At 46.3% G+C, this 19,109-nt stretch overlaps 1 protein-coding gene across 1 annotated transcript in view; it reads left to right on the top strand.

Annotated features, from left to right (window-relative positions):
* The window catches only part of MAP3K19 (mitogen-activated protein kinase kinase kinase 19), a 97,463-nt gene that overhangs the window by 60,133 nt on the left and 18,221 nt on the right, over positions 1-19,109 (top strand). Inside the window, exon 12 of the mRNA XM_066575140.1 lies at positions 9,657-10,354. Coding sequence (XP_066431237.1) covers positions 9,657-10,354 — 698 coding nt within the window. The remainder of the gene's footprint in view (positions 1-9,656; positions 10,355-19,109) is intronic.

The raw sequence follows: 19,109 nt of genomic DNA, 5'->3' as shown, positions 1-19,109 counted from the left end.
TGAGAGAGAGATATGAGAGAGAGAGAGAGAGATATGAGAGAGAGAGAGAGAGATATGAGAGAGAGAGAGAGAGATATGAGAGAGAGAGAGAGAGAGATATGAGAGAGAGAGAGAGATATGAGAGAGAGAGAGAGAGATATGAGAGAGAGAGAGAGAGAGATATGAGAGAGAGAGAGAGAGAGATATGAGAGAGAGAGAGAGAGATATGAGAGAGAGAGAGAGATATGAGAGAGAGAGAGAGAGATATGAGAGAGAGAGATATGAGAGAGAGAGATATGAGAGAGAGAGAGAGAGAGATATGAGAGAGAGAGAGAGAGATATGAGAGAGAGAGAGAGATATGAGAGAGAGAGAGATATGAGAGAGAGAGAGATATGAGAGAGAGAGAGAGAGAGAGAGATATGAGAGAGAGAGAGAGATATGAGAGAGAGAGAGATATGAGAGAGAGAGAGATATGAGAGAGAGAGAGAGAGATATGAGAGAGAGAGAGAGAGATATGAGAGAGAGAGAGAGAGATATGAGAGAGAGAGAGAGAGATATGAGAGAGAGAGAGAGAGAGATATGAGAGAGAGAGAGAGAGATATGAGAGAGAGAGAGAGAGATATGAGAGAGAGAGAGAGAGATATGAGAGAGAGAGAGAGAGATATGAGAGAGAGAGAGAGAGATATGAGAGAGAGAGAGAGAGATATGAGAGAGAGATATGAGAGAGAGAGAGAGATATGAGAGAGAGAGAGAGATATGAGAGAGAGAGAGAGAGATATGAGAGAGAGAGAGAGATATGAGAGAGAGAGAGAGATATGAGAGAGAGAGATATGAGAGAGAGAGAGAGATATGAGAGAGAGAGAGAGAGATATGAGAGAGAGAGAGATATGAGAGAGAGAGAGATATGAGAGAGAGAGAGAGATATGAGAGAGAGAGAGATATGAGAGAGAGAGAGATATGAGAGAGAGATATGAGAGAGAGAGAGATATGAGAGAGAGAGAGATATGAGAGAGAGAGATATGAGAGAGAGAGAGAGAGAGATATGAGAGAGAGAGAGAGAGAGAGAGAGAGATATGAGAGAGAGAGAGATATGAGAGAGAGAGAGATATGAGAGAGAGAGAGATATGAGAGAGAGAGAGAGATATGAGAGAGAGAGAGATATGAGAGAGAGAGAGAGATATGAGAGAGAGAGATATGAGAGAGAGAGAGATATGAGAGAGAGAGAGAGATATGAGAGAGAGAGAGAGATATGAGAGAGAGAGAGAGATATGAGAGAGAGAGATATGAGAGAGAGAGAGAGATATGAGAGAGAGAGAGAGATATGAGAGAGAGAGAGATATGAGAGAGAGAGAGATATGAGAGAGAGAGAGAGATATGAGAGAGAGAGAGAGATATGAGAGAGAGAGAGAGAGATATGAGAGAGAGATATGAGAGAGAGAGAGATATGAGAGAGAGAGAGAGATATGAGAGAGAGAGAGATATGAGAGAGAGAGAGAGATATGAGAGAGAGAGAGAGATATGAGAGAGAGAGATATGAGAGAGAGAGAGAGATATGAGAGAGAGAGAGATATGAGAGAGAGAGAGATATGAGAGAGAGAGAGAGATATGAGAGAGAGAGAGATGAGAGAGAGAGATATGAGAGAGAGAGAGATATGAGAGAGAGAGAGATATGAGAGAGAGAGAGATATGAGAGAGAGAGAGAGAATGAGATATGAGAGAGAAAGAGATATGAGAGAGAAAGAGATATGAGAGAGAAAGAGATATGAGAGAGAAAGAGATATGAGAGAGAAAGAGATATGAGAGAGAAAGAGATATGAGAGAGAAAGAGATATGAGAGAGGAAGAGATATGAGAGAGGAAGAGATATGAGAGAGGAAGAGATATGAGAGAGAAAGAGATATGAGATAGAGAGATCTCTCTCTCTATCTCATATCTCTCTCTCTGAGATAGAGAGAGCGAGGGAGATGTGAGAGAGAGAGCGAGAGAGATGTGAGAGAGAGAGCGAGAGAGATGTGAGAGAGAGAGCGAGAGAGATGTGAGAGAGAGAGCGAGAGAGATGTGAGAGAGAGAGCGAGAGAGATGTGAGAGAGAGAGCGAGAGAGATGTGAGAGAGAGAGCGAGAGAGATGTGAGAGAGAGAGCGAGAGAGATGTGAGAGAGAGAGCGAGAGAGATGTGAGAGAGAGAGCGAGAGAGATGTGAGAGAGAGAGCGAGAGAGATGTGAGAGAGCGAGAGAGATGTGAGAGAGAGCGAGAGAGATGTGAGAGAGAGCGAGAGAGATGTGAGAGCGAGAGAGATGTGAGAGCGAGAGAGATGTGAGAGAGAGCGAGAGAGATGTGAGAGAGAGCGAGAGAGATGTGAGAGAGAGCGAGAGAGATGTGAGAGAGAGCGAGAGATGTGAGAGAGAGATATGAGATAGAGAGAGATATGAGAGAGAGAGATAGAGAGAGATATGAGATAGAGAGAGAGATATGAGAGAGAGAGAGAGATATGAGATAGAGAGATATATGAGAGAGAGCGAGAGAGATGTGAGAGAGAGCGAGAGAGATGTGAGAGAGAGCGAGAGAGATGTGAGAGAGAGCGAGAGAGATGTGAGAGAGAGCGAGAGATGTGAGAGAGAGATATGAGATAGAGAGAGATATGAGAGAGAGAGATAGAGAGAGATAGAGAGAGATATGAGATAGAGAGAGATATGAGATAGAGAGATATGAGATAGAGAGAGAGAGAGATATGAGATAGAGAGAGAGAGAGATATATATGAGATAGAGAGAGAGATATATGAGATAGAGAGAGAGATATATGAGATAGAGAGAGAGATATGAGAGAGAGAGAGAGAGAGATATATGAGATAGAGAGAGAGATATATGAGATAGAGAGAGATATATGAGATAGAGAGAGATATATGAGATAGAGAGAGATATGAGATAGAGAGAGATATGAGATAGAGAGAGATATGAGATAGAGAGAGAGAGATATATGAGATAGAGAGAGATATGAGAGAGAAAGAGATATGAGAGAGAAAGAGATATCTCTCTCTATCTCATATCTCTCTCTCTCTCTGAGATAGAGAGAGCGAGCGAGACGTGAGAGAGAGAGCGAGACGTGAGATAAAGAGCGAGAGAGACGTGAGATAAAGAGCGAGAGAGACGTGAGATAAAGAGAGAGAGAGAGAGACGTGAGATAAAGAGAGAGAGAGAGACGTGAGATAAAGAGAGAGACACGTGAGATAGAGAGAGAGAGACGTGAGATAGAGAGAGAGAGAGACGTGAGATAGAGAGAGAGAGAGACGTGAGATAAAGAGAGAGAGAGAGACACGTGAGATAAAGAGAGAGACACGTGAGATAAAGAGAGAGAGAGAGACACGTGAGATAGAGAGAGAGAGACGTGAGATAGAGAGAGAGAGAGACGTGAGATAGAGAGAGAGAGAGACGTGAGATAGAGAGAGAGAGAGACGTGAGATAGAGAGAGAGAGAGACACGTGAGATAGAGAGAGAGAGAGACACGTGAGATAGAGAGAGAGAGACGTGAGATAGAGAGAGAGAGAGACGTGAGATAGAGAGAGAGACGTGAGATAGAGAGAGAGACGTGAGATAAAGAGAGAGAGAGACGTGAGATAGAGAGAGAGAGAGACGTGAGATAGAGAGAGAGAGAGACGTGAGATAGAGAGAGAGAGAGACGTGAGATAGAGAGAGAGAGAGAGACGTGAGATAGAGAGAGAGAGAGAGACGTGAGATAGAGAGAGAGAGAGAGACGTGAGATAGAGAGAGAGAGAGACGTGAGATAGAGAGAGAGAGAGACGTGAGATAGAGAGAGAGAGAGACGTGAGATAGAGAGAGAGAGAGACGTGAGATAGAGAGAGAGAGAGAGACGTGAGATAGAGAGAGAGAGAGACGTGAGATAGAGAGAGAGAGAGACGTGAGATAGAGAGAGAGAGAGAGACGTGAGATAGAGAGAGAGAGACGTGAGATAGAGAGAGAGAGACGTGAGATAGAGAGAGAGAGACGTGAGATAGAGAGATAGAGAGAGACGTGAGATAGAGAGAGACGTGAGATAGAGAGAGAGAGAGAGACGTGAGATAGAGAGAGAGACGTGAGATAGAGAGAGAGAGAGAGAGACGTGAGATAGAGAGAGAGATAGAGACGTGAGATAGAGAGAGAGATATATGAGATAGAGAGAGAGATATATGAGATAGAGAGAGATATATGAGATAGAGAGAGATGAGAGAGAAAGAGATATCTCTCTCTATCTCATATCTCTCTCTCTCTGAGATAGAGAGAGCGAGAGAGACGCGAGAGAGAGAGCGAGAGAGACGCGAGAGAGAGAGCGAGAGAGACGCGAGAGAGAGAGCGAGAGAGACGCGAGATAGAGAGCGAGAGAGACGCGAGATAAAGAGCGAGAGAGACGCGAGATAAAGAGCGAGCGAGAGAGACGCGAGATAAAGAGCGAGCGAGAGAGACGCGAGATAAAGAGAGAGAGAGAGAGAGACGTGAGAAAGCGAGAGAGAGAGAGACGTGAGCGAGAGAGAGAGAGACGTGAGCGAGAGAGAGAGAGACGTGAGCGAGAGAGAGAGAGACGTGAGCGAGAGAGAGAGAGACGTGAGCGAGAGAGAGAGAGACGTGAGCGAGAGAGAGAGAGACGTGAGCGAGAGAGAGAGAGACGTGAGCGAGAGAGAGAGAGACGTGAGCGAGAGAGAGAGAGACGTGAGCGAGAGAGAGAGAGACGTGAGCGAGAGAGAGAGAGACGTGAGCGAGAGAGAGAGAGACGTGAGCGAGAGAGAGAGAGACGTGAGCGAGAGAGAGAGAGACGTGAGCGAGAGAGAGAGAGACGTGAGCGAGAGAGAGAGAGACGTGAGCGAGAGAGAGAGAGACGTGAGCGAGAGAGAGAGAGACGTGAGCGAGAGAGAGAGAGACGTGAGCGAGAGAGAGAGAGACGTGAGCGAGAGAGAGAGAGACGTGAGCGAGAGAGAGAGAGACGTGAGCGAGAGAGAGAGAGACGTGAGCGAGAGAGAGAGAGACGTGAGCGAGAGAGAGAGAGACGTGAGCGAGAGAGAGAGAGACGTGAGCGAGAGAGAGAGACGTGAGCTAGAGAGAGAGACGTGAGCTAGAGAGAGAGAGCCAGAGATATGAGATAGGTAGATAGATATGAGGTAGATAGATATGAGGTAGATAGATATGAGGTAGATAGATATGAGGTAGATAGATATGAGGTAGATAGATATGAGGTAGATAGATATGAGGTAGATAGATATGAGGTAGATAGATATGAGGTAGATAGATATGAGGTAGATAGATATGAGGTAGATAGATATGAGGTAGATAGATATGAGGTAGATAGATATGAGGTAGATAGATATGAGGTAGATAGATATGAGGTAGATAGATATGAGGTAGATAGATATGAGGTAGATAGATATGAGGTAGATAGATATGAGGTAGATAGATATGAAGGGGACATTACAGTTTTGGATAAACTTATTGAATCATAGAATGGAGGCGTTAGAAGGGTCCTGCCGGGTCATCGGGTCCAACCCCCTGCTCAGTACATAATCAATACATCATCCCAGACAGATGTCTGTCCGGCCTCTGAAGACTTCCATTGAAGGAGAACTCCCCACCTCCCGTGGCAACCTGTTCCACTCATTGATCCCCCTCACTGTCTAATATCAAATCTGTGTCTCCTCTCTTTCAGTTTCATCTCATTGCTTCTAGTCTTTCCTTGTGCAGATGAGAATAGGGCTGATCCCTCTGCACTGTGACAGATCCTTTAACTGTTCCTCATAGGACATGATTTGCAGACTGCTCACCATCTTGGTAACTCTTCTCTGAACTTTCTCCAGTTTGTCTATGTCTTGTATAAAGTGGGGTGCCCAGAACTGGACGCAGTATTCCAGATGAGGTCTGACTAAGGAAGAGTAGAGGGGGATAATGACCTCACGTGATCTAGACTCTATGCTTCTCTAAATACATCCCAGAATTGTGTTTGCCTTTTTGGCTGCTGCATCACATTGTTGACTCATGTTCCGTCTATGATCTAGTAGTATACCCAAGTCTTTTTCACATGTGCTGCTGCTTAGCCCAATTCCTCCCATTCTGTATGTGCTTTCTTCATTTTTCTTGCCCAGATGTAGGACTTTGCATTTCTCCTTGTTAAATCCCATTCTGTTAGTCACCGCCCACTGTTCAAGCTTTTCTAGATCTTTGTGAATCCTCTCTCTCTTCCCTAGTGTTAGCTATCCCTCCTAGCTTTGTGTCGTCTGCAAATATGGTCAGTTTCCAATCAATTCCCTCCTCCAGATCATTTATAAAAATGTTGACCAACACTGGGCCTAGGGCAGAGCCTTGTGGTCCCCACTTGATACATTCTTCCACTTGTATGTGCAGACATTTATGATCACTCTTTGTGTACGATCACTCAGCCAGTTCTGAATCCACCTAACAGTTGTCTTGTCAATCCCAGATTCGGTCATTTTTTCAATAAGTATGGTATGAGATACTTTGTCAAATGCCTTACTAAAGTCAGGAAAAACCGCATTTCCCTGATCAACCCAGTCGGTAATTCTATCATAGAAAGAAATTAGATTGGTCTCGCATGACTTGTTTGTTACAAACCCATGCTGGCTCTGATTAATTAATCCATTCTCATCCAAGTACTTGCATACATGCTGTTTAATAATTTGTTCACATATCTTTCCCGGTATAGAAGTCAGGCTCACAGGCCTGTAGTTTCCTGGATCCACCTTCTTCCCTTTTTTCAAGATAGGGACAACATTTTCCCTTTTCTAATCTTCTGGGACTTCTCCTGTTCTCCAAGAATTTTCAAAGATTATGGCGAGTGGTTCAGCAATTACCTCTGCTGCTGCCTTTAGTATCCTAGAATGTAATTCATCTGGACCTTGAGATTTGGATTCATGTAAGTTTGCTAAGTGTTCCCTCACCATCTCCCTGCTTATAGATAGCCTGCATTCTTTTATTCCCCCAAAAGCACAGGGAAGATCAGTTGATGTTTCATCCACTTTCTGGGAGAAAACAGATACAAAATAGGAATTCAAAAGTTTCTCCTTCTCAACATCGTTCTTAACCAATTCACCATTTTCATCCTGTAAGCATCCAATAGCATCTTTGACTTTTCTCTTGCTTCTGACCCCACAAATCCTTTTTATTGCTTTTGGACTCTGTTACAAGCCTCAATTCATTATTAGCTTTAGCTGTTCTGACACTTGCCCTACAGTTTCTGCAGACCGCACTATATTCTTCTTTAGATATTCCCTCTTCTTTCCATTTGATAAACATATTTTTCTTCCTTTTTAACATGTGTACAAGTTCTGTGTTCATCCATCCGGGTCTCTATTGGATTCTCCTCTCCTCTTTTTGAGTTCATTGAAATCTGCCTTCCTGAAATCCAACCTTGAGGTCTGAGTCTTCTCAGGTCTTCCTCCCCTTGTTATCCAACATCCAAGGATATCATGATCCCTGCCTCCTAAGGTCCCAGCCACCCTTACTCCCTCCACCATTCCCTCCCTGTTGGTAAGAATTAGATCCAAGATAGCAGATCCCCTTGTTTTCTCTTCTGCCTTCTGGAAGATAAAGTTGTCACCAAGAGCGGATAAGAATCTGTTGGATCCATTACTTTTACCTGAGAGATTCCCAACAAATGTCTGGATGGGTAAAATCTCCCATGATCACTATGTTGGGCTTCTTTGAGAGCTTGGCCATCTGATGTAGAAAGAGTTCCTCCATATCTTCTGCTTGTCCCGGTGGCCTATAGTAAATGCCTACAATGGTATCCTTTCTGTTGTTCTCTCCTTGTATTCTTCCCCAAACAGTTTCTACAGAACTCCCAGCTCTGAAGCTTGAATCTCTGTGGAGATGAATGTTTTCCTAACATACAACACAACACCTCCTCCCCTTTTATTAGGTCTGTTTCTTATAAATATGTTGTATCCTTCAAGTCTTGTATCCAATCATGTGTATCATCCCACCAAGTTTCCGTGATGCCGATGACATCATATTTCTCTTCCTGTGTTCGGAGCTCCAATTCTCCTTGTTTGTTTCCCAGCTCTGGGCATTTGTGTAGGAACATGTTAGTTTGTGATCGGGGTCTCTTGCTCCTCTACTTGCCTTCTGAATGTTTTCTCTTTGTTCTTTCTTCCCACTTCTAATAGCGAGGTTCACAGTTGTTTTAATTAGTTGTATATTATTTCCTTTCACTTCCATTCCCATATTGTATTAAAGAGGGAGGGGGCAGCAGAGATCCGTTATTCTCCTGTAGATCCCCCTATCCCAGGGGAGGGAAGACATGGACTTTTCTTCATGTTAATATCCCCATCAATCAGAGAGTATATTTACGCTCTCATTGTCATACATGGGGGTCTTTTTTCCCCAGAGATGTAGTGAAAAGATGAGGACTTGCTCATGTAGCTGCTCCTCTACACCGTCTAGCCCTACAGATCCTGCAGTTATTGCTGACCACGGCATCTACATATTTTTTACAGAAAAGTTTTACTTTTCCCTTCCACAACCCATACTATAAAATTATCACATATAGGCCTCCTGCCCACAGTCGTGTCTGATTCCACCAGCGGAGTCTGATGCGGCGCCCCCCAAAGACCCCATACTCACTTCTCCAGATCCACCAAGTGAGTCCTATCTGGCGAGCCAGAGCACATGCACAATGCAGCGAATGACGCACCGGCAGTGGGTGGTGACGCGTAATCACGTAATACTTGGTGGAAGTATCGCGTGATGGACGGTTTCCATTGACTACAATGGAAGTCGAAGGCGCGTTTTTCTGCAGCAAATAGAACATGTCGGGACTTCCACGGTAGAATTCCGCAGCCTGAACATTGTAAAGCAGAAAGCCATCATGTTGAAAAGCTGCGTGAAATGCGGCAGAATCCGTGGGAATCAGCCCTGATCCAGCCTAAAAAAAACAAACCGCTATTAAAAAAAAAAAGTCAAAGTTAATATTTCTTCCCCAAAACAGAAATACAAGTACATCAAAATGTAACCAGTAAAACTCCGTGCATGGAAGAGTAATAACGCTCCGCGCCGGGACGTGGCGCCGCACAGAAAACACCCTCATGCAATAATAAGAAAAAAATATATTGTGCAAAAGTAGTCAAAGCCCCATAAATGTGCCGACCTGCAACGGACCTGAGAGGGAACTCCAAATAAGGCAATCCATACATTAGAACTAGTTCTTATAAAAACCAGAACTCGTCCCGCAAAATAAATGGCGCCAGACGGCCACATAGAGGAAAAACGTTACAATGAGCAGAACACAAAAAGGGGGAGCAATCTACTGTTTAAGGGTAAATCAGTTGTCACTAAGGGGTCAGAGTGCGGCCAGAGCCCCGCTATAGCAGAGCGTGGCGAGCGACCCGCACATACAGAGCGAGGCGAGAGACCCGCACATACAGAGCGAGGCGAGAGACCCGCACATACAGAGCGAGGCGAGAGACCCGCACATACAGAGCGAGGCGAGAGACCCGCACATACAGAGCGAGGCGAGAGACCCGCACATACAGAGCGAGGCGAGAGACCCGCACATACAGAGCGAGGCGAGAGACCCGCACATACAGAGCGAGGCTGTCTGGCACCCAGGGTGTATATTCCGTTACTACAGGGGTTCAAGTATCAGGACTACCTGCTCAATATGCGTTTTATCGTCTGTTTCTAGGTCTACCGCGGTCTTACGGGTCAGGGAGAGCTCATCGCTGCCAAGCAGGTCACGTTACATGGCGCCCATCCTGCCGCCCACCAAAAGGAATATAAAAAGTTGCAGGAAGAGGTGGACTTGCTAAAAACACTGAAGCACGTCAATATAGTCGGATACTTGGGGACGTCCTTTGAAGACACCGTGGTGACCATCTTCATGGAGTACGTCCCCGGTGGCTCCATTTCCAGCATTTTACGCCATTTTGGTCCGCTGCAAGAACGTGTGATCAGCAGGTACAGCCGCCACATCCTGCGGGGCATTGCCTATCTGCACAAGAACAGAGTTGTACATCGAGACATTAAGGGCAACAACGTCATGCTAATGCCAAACGGGGTCATAAAACTCATTGATTTTGGCTGCGCAAAACGCCTCAATGGTCTGAGCATAAACGGGACGCGTGGAGAGATGCTGCAGTCCATGCACGGTACGCCATATTGGATGGCACCAGAAGTCATCAGCGAGTCTGGGCACGGAGAGAAGTCAGACATTTGGAGTATTGGATGCACAGTATTTGAAATGGCGACTGGTAAACCACCACTGGCGCACATGGAGAGGATGGCGGCCATGTTCTACATCGCGGTGGGGAACGGACTCATGCCGACACTCCCAGATCATTTCTCCAGGAAAGCAAGAGAATTTGTCAATCTGTGCCTAACCAGGTGGGTAACTTGTCCGGAAGTGTGGCTGCTGTCCTTGGAGAAAGGTGGCGAGCGCCCTTCAGGAGGCACTCTCCGGGGGGGGGGGGGGGGGCTGTACTGTGGGCAAGCCACAACTTACCAGCAGCCCCCGCCCCCAGTACCAGGCGGATATGACCTAGGCGGTCCGCACTCCTGGCCAGAGGTCTGGGGGCCGGCACAAGTCAGGCCGTTCACAGAGTTTTCTGTGTTTTTAGATCTTAGTCCGATGTTCGTCCGCCGTTATCCCCTTCCTGACAGTTTGGACCCATGTGACCAGACGCGTTTCTCTTCGGATGCTTTACTCGTCGCAGCGTCGCTTCTCTTCTGGCACTTTGGTTGGTCAGGCTTGCATTTATTCATAAAAATATCCAACATTTTACCAATTTTGAAGAACATTCCCAGACTTCATTATTTCTAGGAATCAGTTCAGTTCGGCTTTGAGGGTCCTACATAGTAGAGCCCCCCATAAGTCACTGCGCCTGCAGCATTCATTGCGCCATGTAAGATTGTTTCACAGGGGATTAATGTGAAAGTTAAACATTTCATCTTCACCTTTAAACCATTTTTCGGGTTCGTAGAGAAACAAAACCCAATGTTATCCCAATTCTGCAGTTTTTATCCCTCGTGGCCCCAAAGGACCCCGGCGATAACTTCTTGTGGAGGACATTTTCATGCACCTCTTCACGTCTCTGGGAGCCACGAGCTGTCAGGACATGAGAACCCCTGAAAGACCCAATGTAGGAAACAAAATCCCTCAAGGCTTTGGTTAAGAGGTCTAGTGGGCGTCGTGGCCCCTCGGCGCCATTGTGGAAGCGGTTTACAGCGGGCCGTGAAAACGAAAAGTTCCAGTTTTCTAACAATAAGTCGGTTCGGCCCCAAAGGTTTCATTTTCATGAGGGACAAAAGGAGAAAAAGCCCACAGAATTTACTGCCCAACGTCTCCCGAGAGCAGAAATGCCCCATATGTGATGAACAGCGCCGTTCGGGCGCGCAGCGAGGCTCGGAGGCGGGGGAGTGCTACTTGGGCTTTAAGGTAGATCTTGCTGGAATCAGATGCGATGTGACATTTCAGCGTCCCCTGAAGCAGCTGAGCGCCTCAAAAGTGGCGCACATGGAAGGCGTTTAGAAATCCGTGCCAATTCTGCCGCTGCTTTTACCGCAGATCTGCATACGGATTTAGTCTCATCAAAAGGGTAAAATCCACGAGCTGATGTCCGGTAGCATCAACGCTGCGAAGATGGGGTCCGGTAAAAGGGGTGTCGACATGTCGCCGATTTACTGCAGATCGTCAGAATGTGTTAAATTCAAATGAGCGGCGTGACCGCGGTATTGGCCGATCAACAAAGCCGAATACTGCAGGCACCAGCACGCGTTTCACACACGGACGCGAGGCATGTTTTATTAAAAACTCCTGGCATCACCTCTCTGAAGGTCAGCAGCATTTCACGTGTGCCACAGGAGCGCAATTGTTATCCGCTGATTTCAATGGGAAGCATCACATGACACGGGGGGCGAGCGCACGCAATGTCATTAAGGGTCCCATTGAAGTCTCAGGCGAGGCATTCCGAGGGAGCGCCAAAGACATTCACAGGATACAAATCGCAGCATGTTCTAAGTCCATTCAAAAGAGTTCATACTTGCGCGATTTTTGTGCGTCTCCCAATGTCGAAACATACTTCCACACGAATGTCAATGTCACGCGAGTTTTGTACATTGCGAGATGCAGGAATATGAACTCCAGTCTTGTGAATGGTCAGACGCGATGTTGCGAAGTAAAACATTGCTGCGTGTCCAATTTTTTCGTGTTCCTCGGAACGCATCGCCCGTTGTTATCAATGGCACAGTCAAACACGGCGCGCAGCATATGGTGCGCACGCCAGCGTGATGTTTCGCATTAAAAACAATGGGAAGCGGTTGCCGATCCTCCGACGTGCGGGACACAAGCACCAGATCAGGATTTCAGAGAAGTGATGAAAAACGCATGATGACAAGCGCAATACCGAGCCGGGTTTTGTGGCCTGATCTTGCGCTTGCCCGTATGAAGTTCTGCACTTCAGCAACATCTAAGAGGTCTAAAAACACGGAAAACCAAAATACGCATCGGTCTCAAAACATTTTGCCTGATTACATGTGAAGTAAATAGGAACTCTGCCACAACCCAACTCTGGAGCGTAACAAGGCCGGTCATGGAAAATGATATATGTCAGCAAGGATACCTTCACCAGACAGGGCAAATTATGGCAGCGCATCAGTAACATAGTAGCATAGTATGTAAGGCCGAATGAAGACAATGTCCATCTAGTCCAGCCGGTTTATCCTCCTACTGTGTTGTTGATCCAGAGGAAGGCAAAAAACCCCAAGAGGCGGAGCCAATTAGCCCTTTTGGGGGAAAATTCCTTCCCGACTCCCTAATGGCAATCAGACTGTTCCCTGGACCAACCCCTAATAGTTCCTACCTGCCTGTATACCCAGATTAACAATTACCATAAGATTTATAACCTATAATATCCTTCCGCTCCAGAAAGACATCAAGTCCCTCTTACACTCCTCTATGGATCCTGTCATCACCACGTCCTCAGGCAGAGAGTTCCACAGTCTCACTGCTCTTACAGTGAAGAATCCCCTTCTGTGTTGGTGATGAAACCTACTTTCCTCTAATCGTAGCGGATGCCCTCTTGTTACCGTCGTAGTCCTGGGTATAAACAGATCCTGGCAGAGATCCTTGTATCGTCCCCTCATGTACTTATACAGAGTTATTTGGTCGCCCCTTAGCCATCTTTTTTCCGGGGTGAATAATCCCAGTTTTGGTGCCTCTCTGGGTATTCCAGTCCCGTCATTCCATGTATTAGTTTAGTTGCCCTTCTTTGAACCCCCTCCAGCACTGTAACATCTTTCCTGAGCCCCGGTGACCAGAACTGTGCGCAGTATTCCATGTGAGGCCTGACAAGTGCCTTATATAGTGGGAGGATAATGTTCTCGCCTCTCGCCCCTATACCTCTTTAAATGCATCCCAAGACTCTATTAGCTTTTGCAGCAGCTGACTGGCATTGGTTACTCCAGTTTAGTCTACAATCCACTAGTACCCCCAGGTCTTTTTCCATCTCACTTTTCCCTAGCAGTACCCCATTTAGTGTATATTGGTAACATCCATTCTTGCTGCCCATGTGCAGAACCTTACATTTATCCACATTGTACTTCATTTACCATTTCCCCCCCTCCCCCCCCCAAGCCCCCGGCTTATCTCGGTCCGTTTGTAGCCGCACATTGTCCTCCATTGCATTAATTATTTTGTATAATTTTGTGTCATCTGCAAATATTGATATTTTGCTGAGCAGCCCCTCTATCGGACACGACACTGCTCTGCACACTGTACTGCTTGGATACAAGATGTGATATGGGTCCTGAGCCCGGTCACCTTATGTGTCCCCATTCACTAGTCCCAGCACCTAACAGTCTGGTCAGACACTCCCCTCTACTGGTGGTCTGTAGGGGGCGTCCTGAGCCCGGTCACCTTGTGTGCCCCCATCCTCTGGTCCCAGCACCTCCTAACAGTCTGGTCAGAACGGCCCGGTGGGGGACAATTCATCGATACGACCATCCAGCTTCTCACATCCCAATAATGCGCCCCCCTCTGGTAACGGGGTGAAATCTCTTCTCTGCATCGTAGAGGCGTCTAGTGGCCAACAAGCTCTACAAGTGGAAGAGGAGGTCACTACACACAAGGAGCCTCCGAGAGCCTCTTATAGGCCAAGGGGGGAACCATTTCTAGGGTCTAATCACTACAACTCATCATTTACAGATCTGCAGGACGGGGTCTGCAGCAGAACAACAACTTCTTCTGGGGGCGCAGGAAGGTCTGACAGAGTGTAGATAAATATGTCTAGGAATAGCTTACTATATACTGTTAAAGGGGAAGTACTGATCAAAACCAGATGCATTCTCTTATTTCTAGTGTTTTTATTTACTGATTACAGATTTTTTTATTCCATTGGCTGTACACAATTATGGGGGTGGCCATCTTTCCTAAGCTGCCATTAGAGAGATACTTTACACTGAAGATAGTGTGTGTAGGACTAGAAATGCAGGAAGTAGTACTATGAGAGAGAGGATAGATAGTACTAAAGCTGCAAAGAAGGAGGAGACTGCTGCTAGTGAGACAAGTGAAGTTGTCAGGGCAGATCCTGAGGTCCAGGGTGAGACAGCAAGAGAACACTTGGTTAAAATCCAGGAGGGATTGGCACCAATGAAAGCTTATATAAAGTCTCAGGGGGAAGCATTGCAAACTGCTAATAAAAGATATGATGTGCAGTTGGAGAAAGAAAGGACCAACTTGTGTCTGCTTGGAGAAGAGGCCAAGAAGCAAAGGCTGTTAGAGGAGCAGACAAAGAATCCTAAAAGAAAAGGAAAGTATTCTCCAGGAAGCTGAGCGGCTGAAAGCAGAGAATGCAGCTCTCTTAAAGGAGAATGAGCACCTTGGGAGATTGGCTAAGGAGGAAGCTGATCACCGGGTGTTGCTGGAACAGAAGAATGTTCAGTGTGAACAGAACTTAGAAGAAATGAGTAGTGAGAAAAAGAAGTATGAGGGATATCCTTCAACAGCCCATGAAGAGATACAAGACCTCAGATGGCTAGAGATGAGGCTGATCGCAGAGTATGTCTGGAGGCACAATCTGTGCAGTGTGAACAGGACTGTAAGAAACTGCAAATGAAAACCCAAGAGTTGGAGATGACGTGTTGCAAGTTAAAAAGAGCTTCTACAGATGCACGGAATCAAACTGCAGGTTTGCAGAATCAGGTTGCAGAGTTGAAAATGCAGCTAGCAAAGAAAAATGGTGACTTAGAGTGCCAGATAAGTCAGCTCAAGGAAGAGCTGTAACTAGAGAAAGCTGCTTGCAGTAAGGCAGAGAAGCAAGCAGAGATCTTGAAAGAGACTGGGTCTCAAGGAAAACCAGGAGGCACTGCAAGAGAAACTGGTGTCCCAGCTACAAATGAGCTTGGATGAGAAAGCTGAAGTATATGGAACCCAGATCCAGGAGCTTGAACAGAGTCATGTTGTAGTTGTGGGGGAACTGTCCAAGCAGTTGGAGCAAATTGAATAAGTGAAAGAAACGTTAAAGTGAGTGTATTGAGCTGACCCAAAAGGTGAAGGGGTTGTTGGAAGACAAACATGAATTGGAATGCAAGAAAAATGCAGTGGAGATGCAGCTTCAAGAGCTACAAGTTAAAGTCACTGAAGGTGACAGAAGGTAGACAGCGTTGTGTGAGCAGGTGAAGAGACTGCAGGTGAAGCTGGAAGCTTAGACTGAAGAGTCCCAGAAGCTACTGCAAGAAGAGACGCAGCAGAGGTTTGGTCTCAGTGCACACCTGAAGACAATGCAAGAGGAGAGAGATGTGTTCCTCAAGCAGGTAGAGGAAGATCTGGAAGCTAAGAGAAACCTGTCAGAGCAGATTGCAACACTTTAGGCTGAGGTGGTGGATCTGGAAGATAGACTAGAGAAGAGTGCTGTGTGCTTGGATTCTGTGGAAGAGCAGAAAAGAGAAATACAAGAGGAGTTAGAAGCTACAAGGCAGCAGTATGAAGAGAAGACAGTTGCCTGTGATAAGCTTGAGAAGGTTAAAGTACATCTTCAGCAAGAGATAGAAGGTGCTTCTGTGAAGCTTGGTCTCCAAAAGGAGTTTGTGTCCAAACTAAGAAAGACGCAGCAACTATGTGAACAGCAGCTTACAGAGGAGAAAATCAGGTCGGCAAGATGTGTCACTGAATGTGAGCGTGCTGAAGAAAGGGTCTGTATGAAAGAGACCGAAGTGTTAACTTTAACACCCACCCTGAAAAGGATGTCAGAGAAAAAAGCGGAGGTTCCAAAGGTTCGCCAAGAATTCAAGCGTGAAGATGAAACGCAGGGCAGCACACGGTCATGTTGCTGAAAAGAGAGTTCAGAGACTAGTGTGGTCTAGGAGCCAGTTCAGACAGCAAGTAAAAGAGAAGAAGGGCTTGTGGAAGATTCCCGATAATGATGCTGGAAAGCGAACTCTGGTACAAAGAAAACAAAAGGGTGTGGTCCAACAACTGGTGGCGGGAATGAAGAATTGTAAAAATAAGACCCACGTGGTGAAGCATACCAAACTAGGTGAAGGTGACCTGGGCACTCCAGGTGAACAATGTGTAAAGACTGGGACAGTCTGGAGGAAAGCAATCACTTCTGTAAACAAAGGAAAAGTCATTAAGGTGAGACCTGAGCAAAAGATGCAGATAGAACAGACCTCAGAAGAAGCCAAGGAGAAGGCAGAAAGTGAGGCTACAGAAGCTGAGAAGGTTTCAGAAGTGGCAGCAGAAATCTGGGAACTGCAGCAAGAGAATAATGACCTCAAAAAGCAAACCCAGAAAGTGAAGAAACAGATGGTCCAGGTGGTGGAAGCCGATCACAGGGATGCTGGCTCCAAGGACCAACTCATCAGTGAACTGCATGCTGCCAAGCCAAGGTTAGATTCAGAGGTGAAGGAACTTCGAAGAATGCTAATGGTTCTAACCAAGGACAACACTGTATTAAGAGAAGAACTAGAATTGTTACAAAGTGAGGATAAGATAATTATAAAGCTGAATGGATTGAAAAGTGAATTAGAGACTGTAATCCATAGTAAGGCTATGCTGGAGCATGAGCTACAAGAGGAACTGGAAGAATACTGAGACAAGGTTCTGAAGCTAGAAGGAACCTTCAAAATGGAGGCTCAGTTTGAAAGTCTTAACAAGCCGTTGTGCACTAAAATGGCGGACTTGGTTAGCTCCAAGGATGATGGTGAAAAGGGGGAACATGAACTAGAAAAGTCTAAAGAAGTAGAAGAAAGCAAGATTCAGTTAGAGGAACTTGAAGAGGAGTTACAAGCTACAGAGGATACAAAGTTGCACTCTGAAGTCAACCTGCAAGCCGGGAGGGCACAGTCTGAGAGAGATCTGCAAGGATATGATGAGCAGAGTGAAGACAAGAAGAGGGAACTCACACCCAAGTTGGGGTGCTTATTTGGACTGTATATATTGACGTTGTGTGATGTGCTGTGGAATAAAGGCTGCCAGGAGCCAGATAAAGAAATACACGTCTCCTAAGCAGTTTCTACAGGTGTGGTGCACCATTTCCCTGTAAGAGAGGTCAGCGATCCCAAGGCAAGAGACCACAACTTGGGTGTGAGTCCAGGGGTGTCGTCCCTGTCGGACTCTGGCCTTTGCAAGGCCACCAGCCTGCAGCACTTGGCTCTGCTGCACTGGTCCTCTCTGGCTCTCTCAGCCAACATCTCCCTGGCTGTAGCAGGAATGCACCCTTATATCCAACTTCCTGACCACACCTGTGAGTGTTTTCCCTTTTCTCAAGCACCAGAATGCCTGTCTGTTGGCTCCTACAGGCTATTCTCTGTAGTGCACCTATACAATAGGTGTATTCTCTCAGTGTATTCTCCTGCCTGTGTGGGCAGGGGAGGAGGTGAGCTGTGACTATTGTGAATGGTAGATCCTGTTTTGTCCATATATAGGTGTCTCCTCTCAGTGTAATCCTGTCTGTGCAGGGAGGGGGAGGAGGTGAGCTGTGACTATTGTAAATGGTGGGTCCTGTGTTATCTATATATAGGTGTCTCCTCTCAGTGTAATCCTGTCTGTGCAGGGAGGGGAGGAGGTGAGCTGTGACTATCGTGAATGGTGGTCCTTTGTTATATATATAGGTGTCTCCTCTCTGTGTAATCCTGTCTGTACAGGGAGGGGAGGAGGTGAGCTGTGACTATTGTGAATGGTGGGTCCTGTGTTATCTATATATAGGTGTCTCCTCTCAGTGTAATCCTGCCTGTGCAGGGAGGGGAGGAGGTGAGCTGTGACTATTGTGTATGGTGGCTGTGTTATCTTTATATAGGTGTCTCCTCTCAGTGTAATCCTGTCTGTGCAGGGAGGGGAGGAGGTGAGCTGTGACTATTGTGAATGGTAGATCCTGTTTTGTCCATATATAGGTGTCTCCTCTCAGTGTAATCCTGCCAGTACAGTCAGGGAAGGAGATGAGCTGTGACTATTGTGAATGTTGGCTCCTGTGTTATCTATATATAGGCGTCTCCTCTCAGTGTAATCCTGTCTGTACAGGGAGGGGAGGAGGTGAGCTGTGACTATTGTGAATGGTGGCTCCTGCGTTATCTATATATATATATAGGTGTCTCCTCTCAGTGTAATCCTGTCTGTGCAGGGAGGGGGAGGAGGTAAGCTGTGACTATTGTAAATGGTGGGTCCTGTGTTATCTATATATAGGTGTCTCCTCTCAGTGTAATCCTGTCTGTACAGGGAGGGGAGGAGGTGAGCTGTGACTATTGTGAATGGTGGGCCTGTTATCTATATATAGGTGTATTCTCTCAGTGTAATCCTGTCTGTGCAGGGAGGGGAGGAGGTGAGCTGTGACTATTGTGAATGGTGGTCCTTTATTATATATATAGGTGTCTCCTCTCGGTGTAATCCTATCTGTACAGGGAGGGGAGGAGGTGAGCTGTGACTATTGTGAATGGTGGGTCCTGTGTTATCTATATATAGGTGTCTCCTCAGTGTAATCCTGCCTGTGCAGGGAGGGGAGGAGGTGAGCTGTGACTATTGTGTATGGTGGCTGTGTTATCTATATATAGGTGTCTCCTCAGTGTAATCCTGTCTGTGCAGGGAGGGGAGGAGGTGAGCTGTGATATCAGGCTATTATTATTAGTTGTCAGTTTAAGATCTGACGGATTT

Source organism: Eleutherodactylus coqui, chromosome 8 (assembly GCF_035609145.1).
Source record: "Eleutherodactylus coqui strain aEleCoq1 chromosome 8, aEleCoq1.hap1, whole genome shotgun sequence".
Taxonomy (NCBI): Eukaryota; Metazoa; Chordata; class Amphibia; order Anura; family Eleutherodactylidae; genus Eleutherodactylus; species Eleutherodactylus coqui.
The sequence above is the reverse complement of the archived record's forward strand: the minus strand, read 5'-3'. Positions and strand labels throughout refer to the sequence as shown.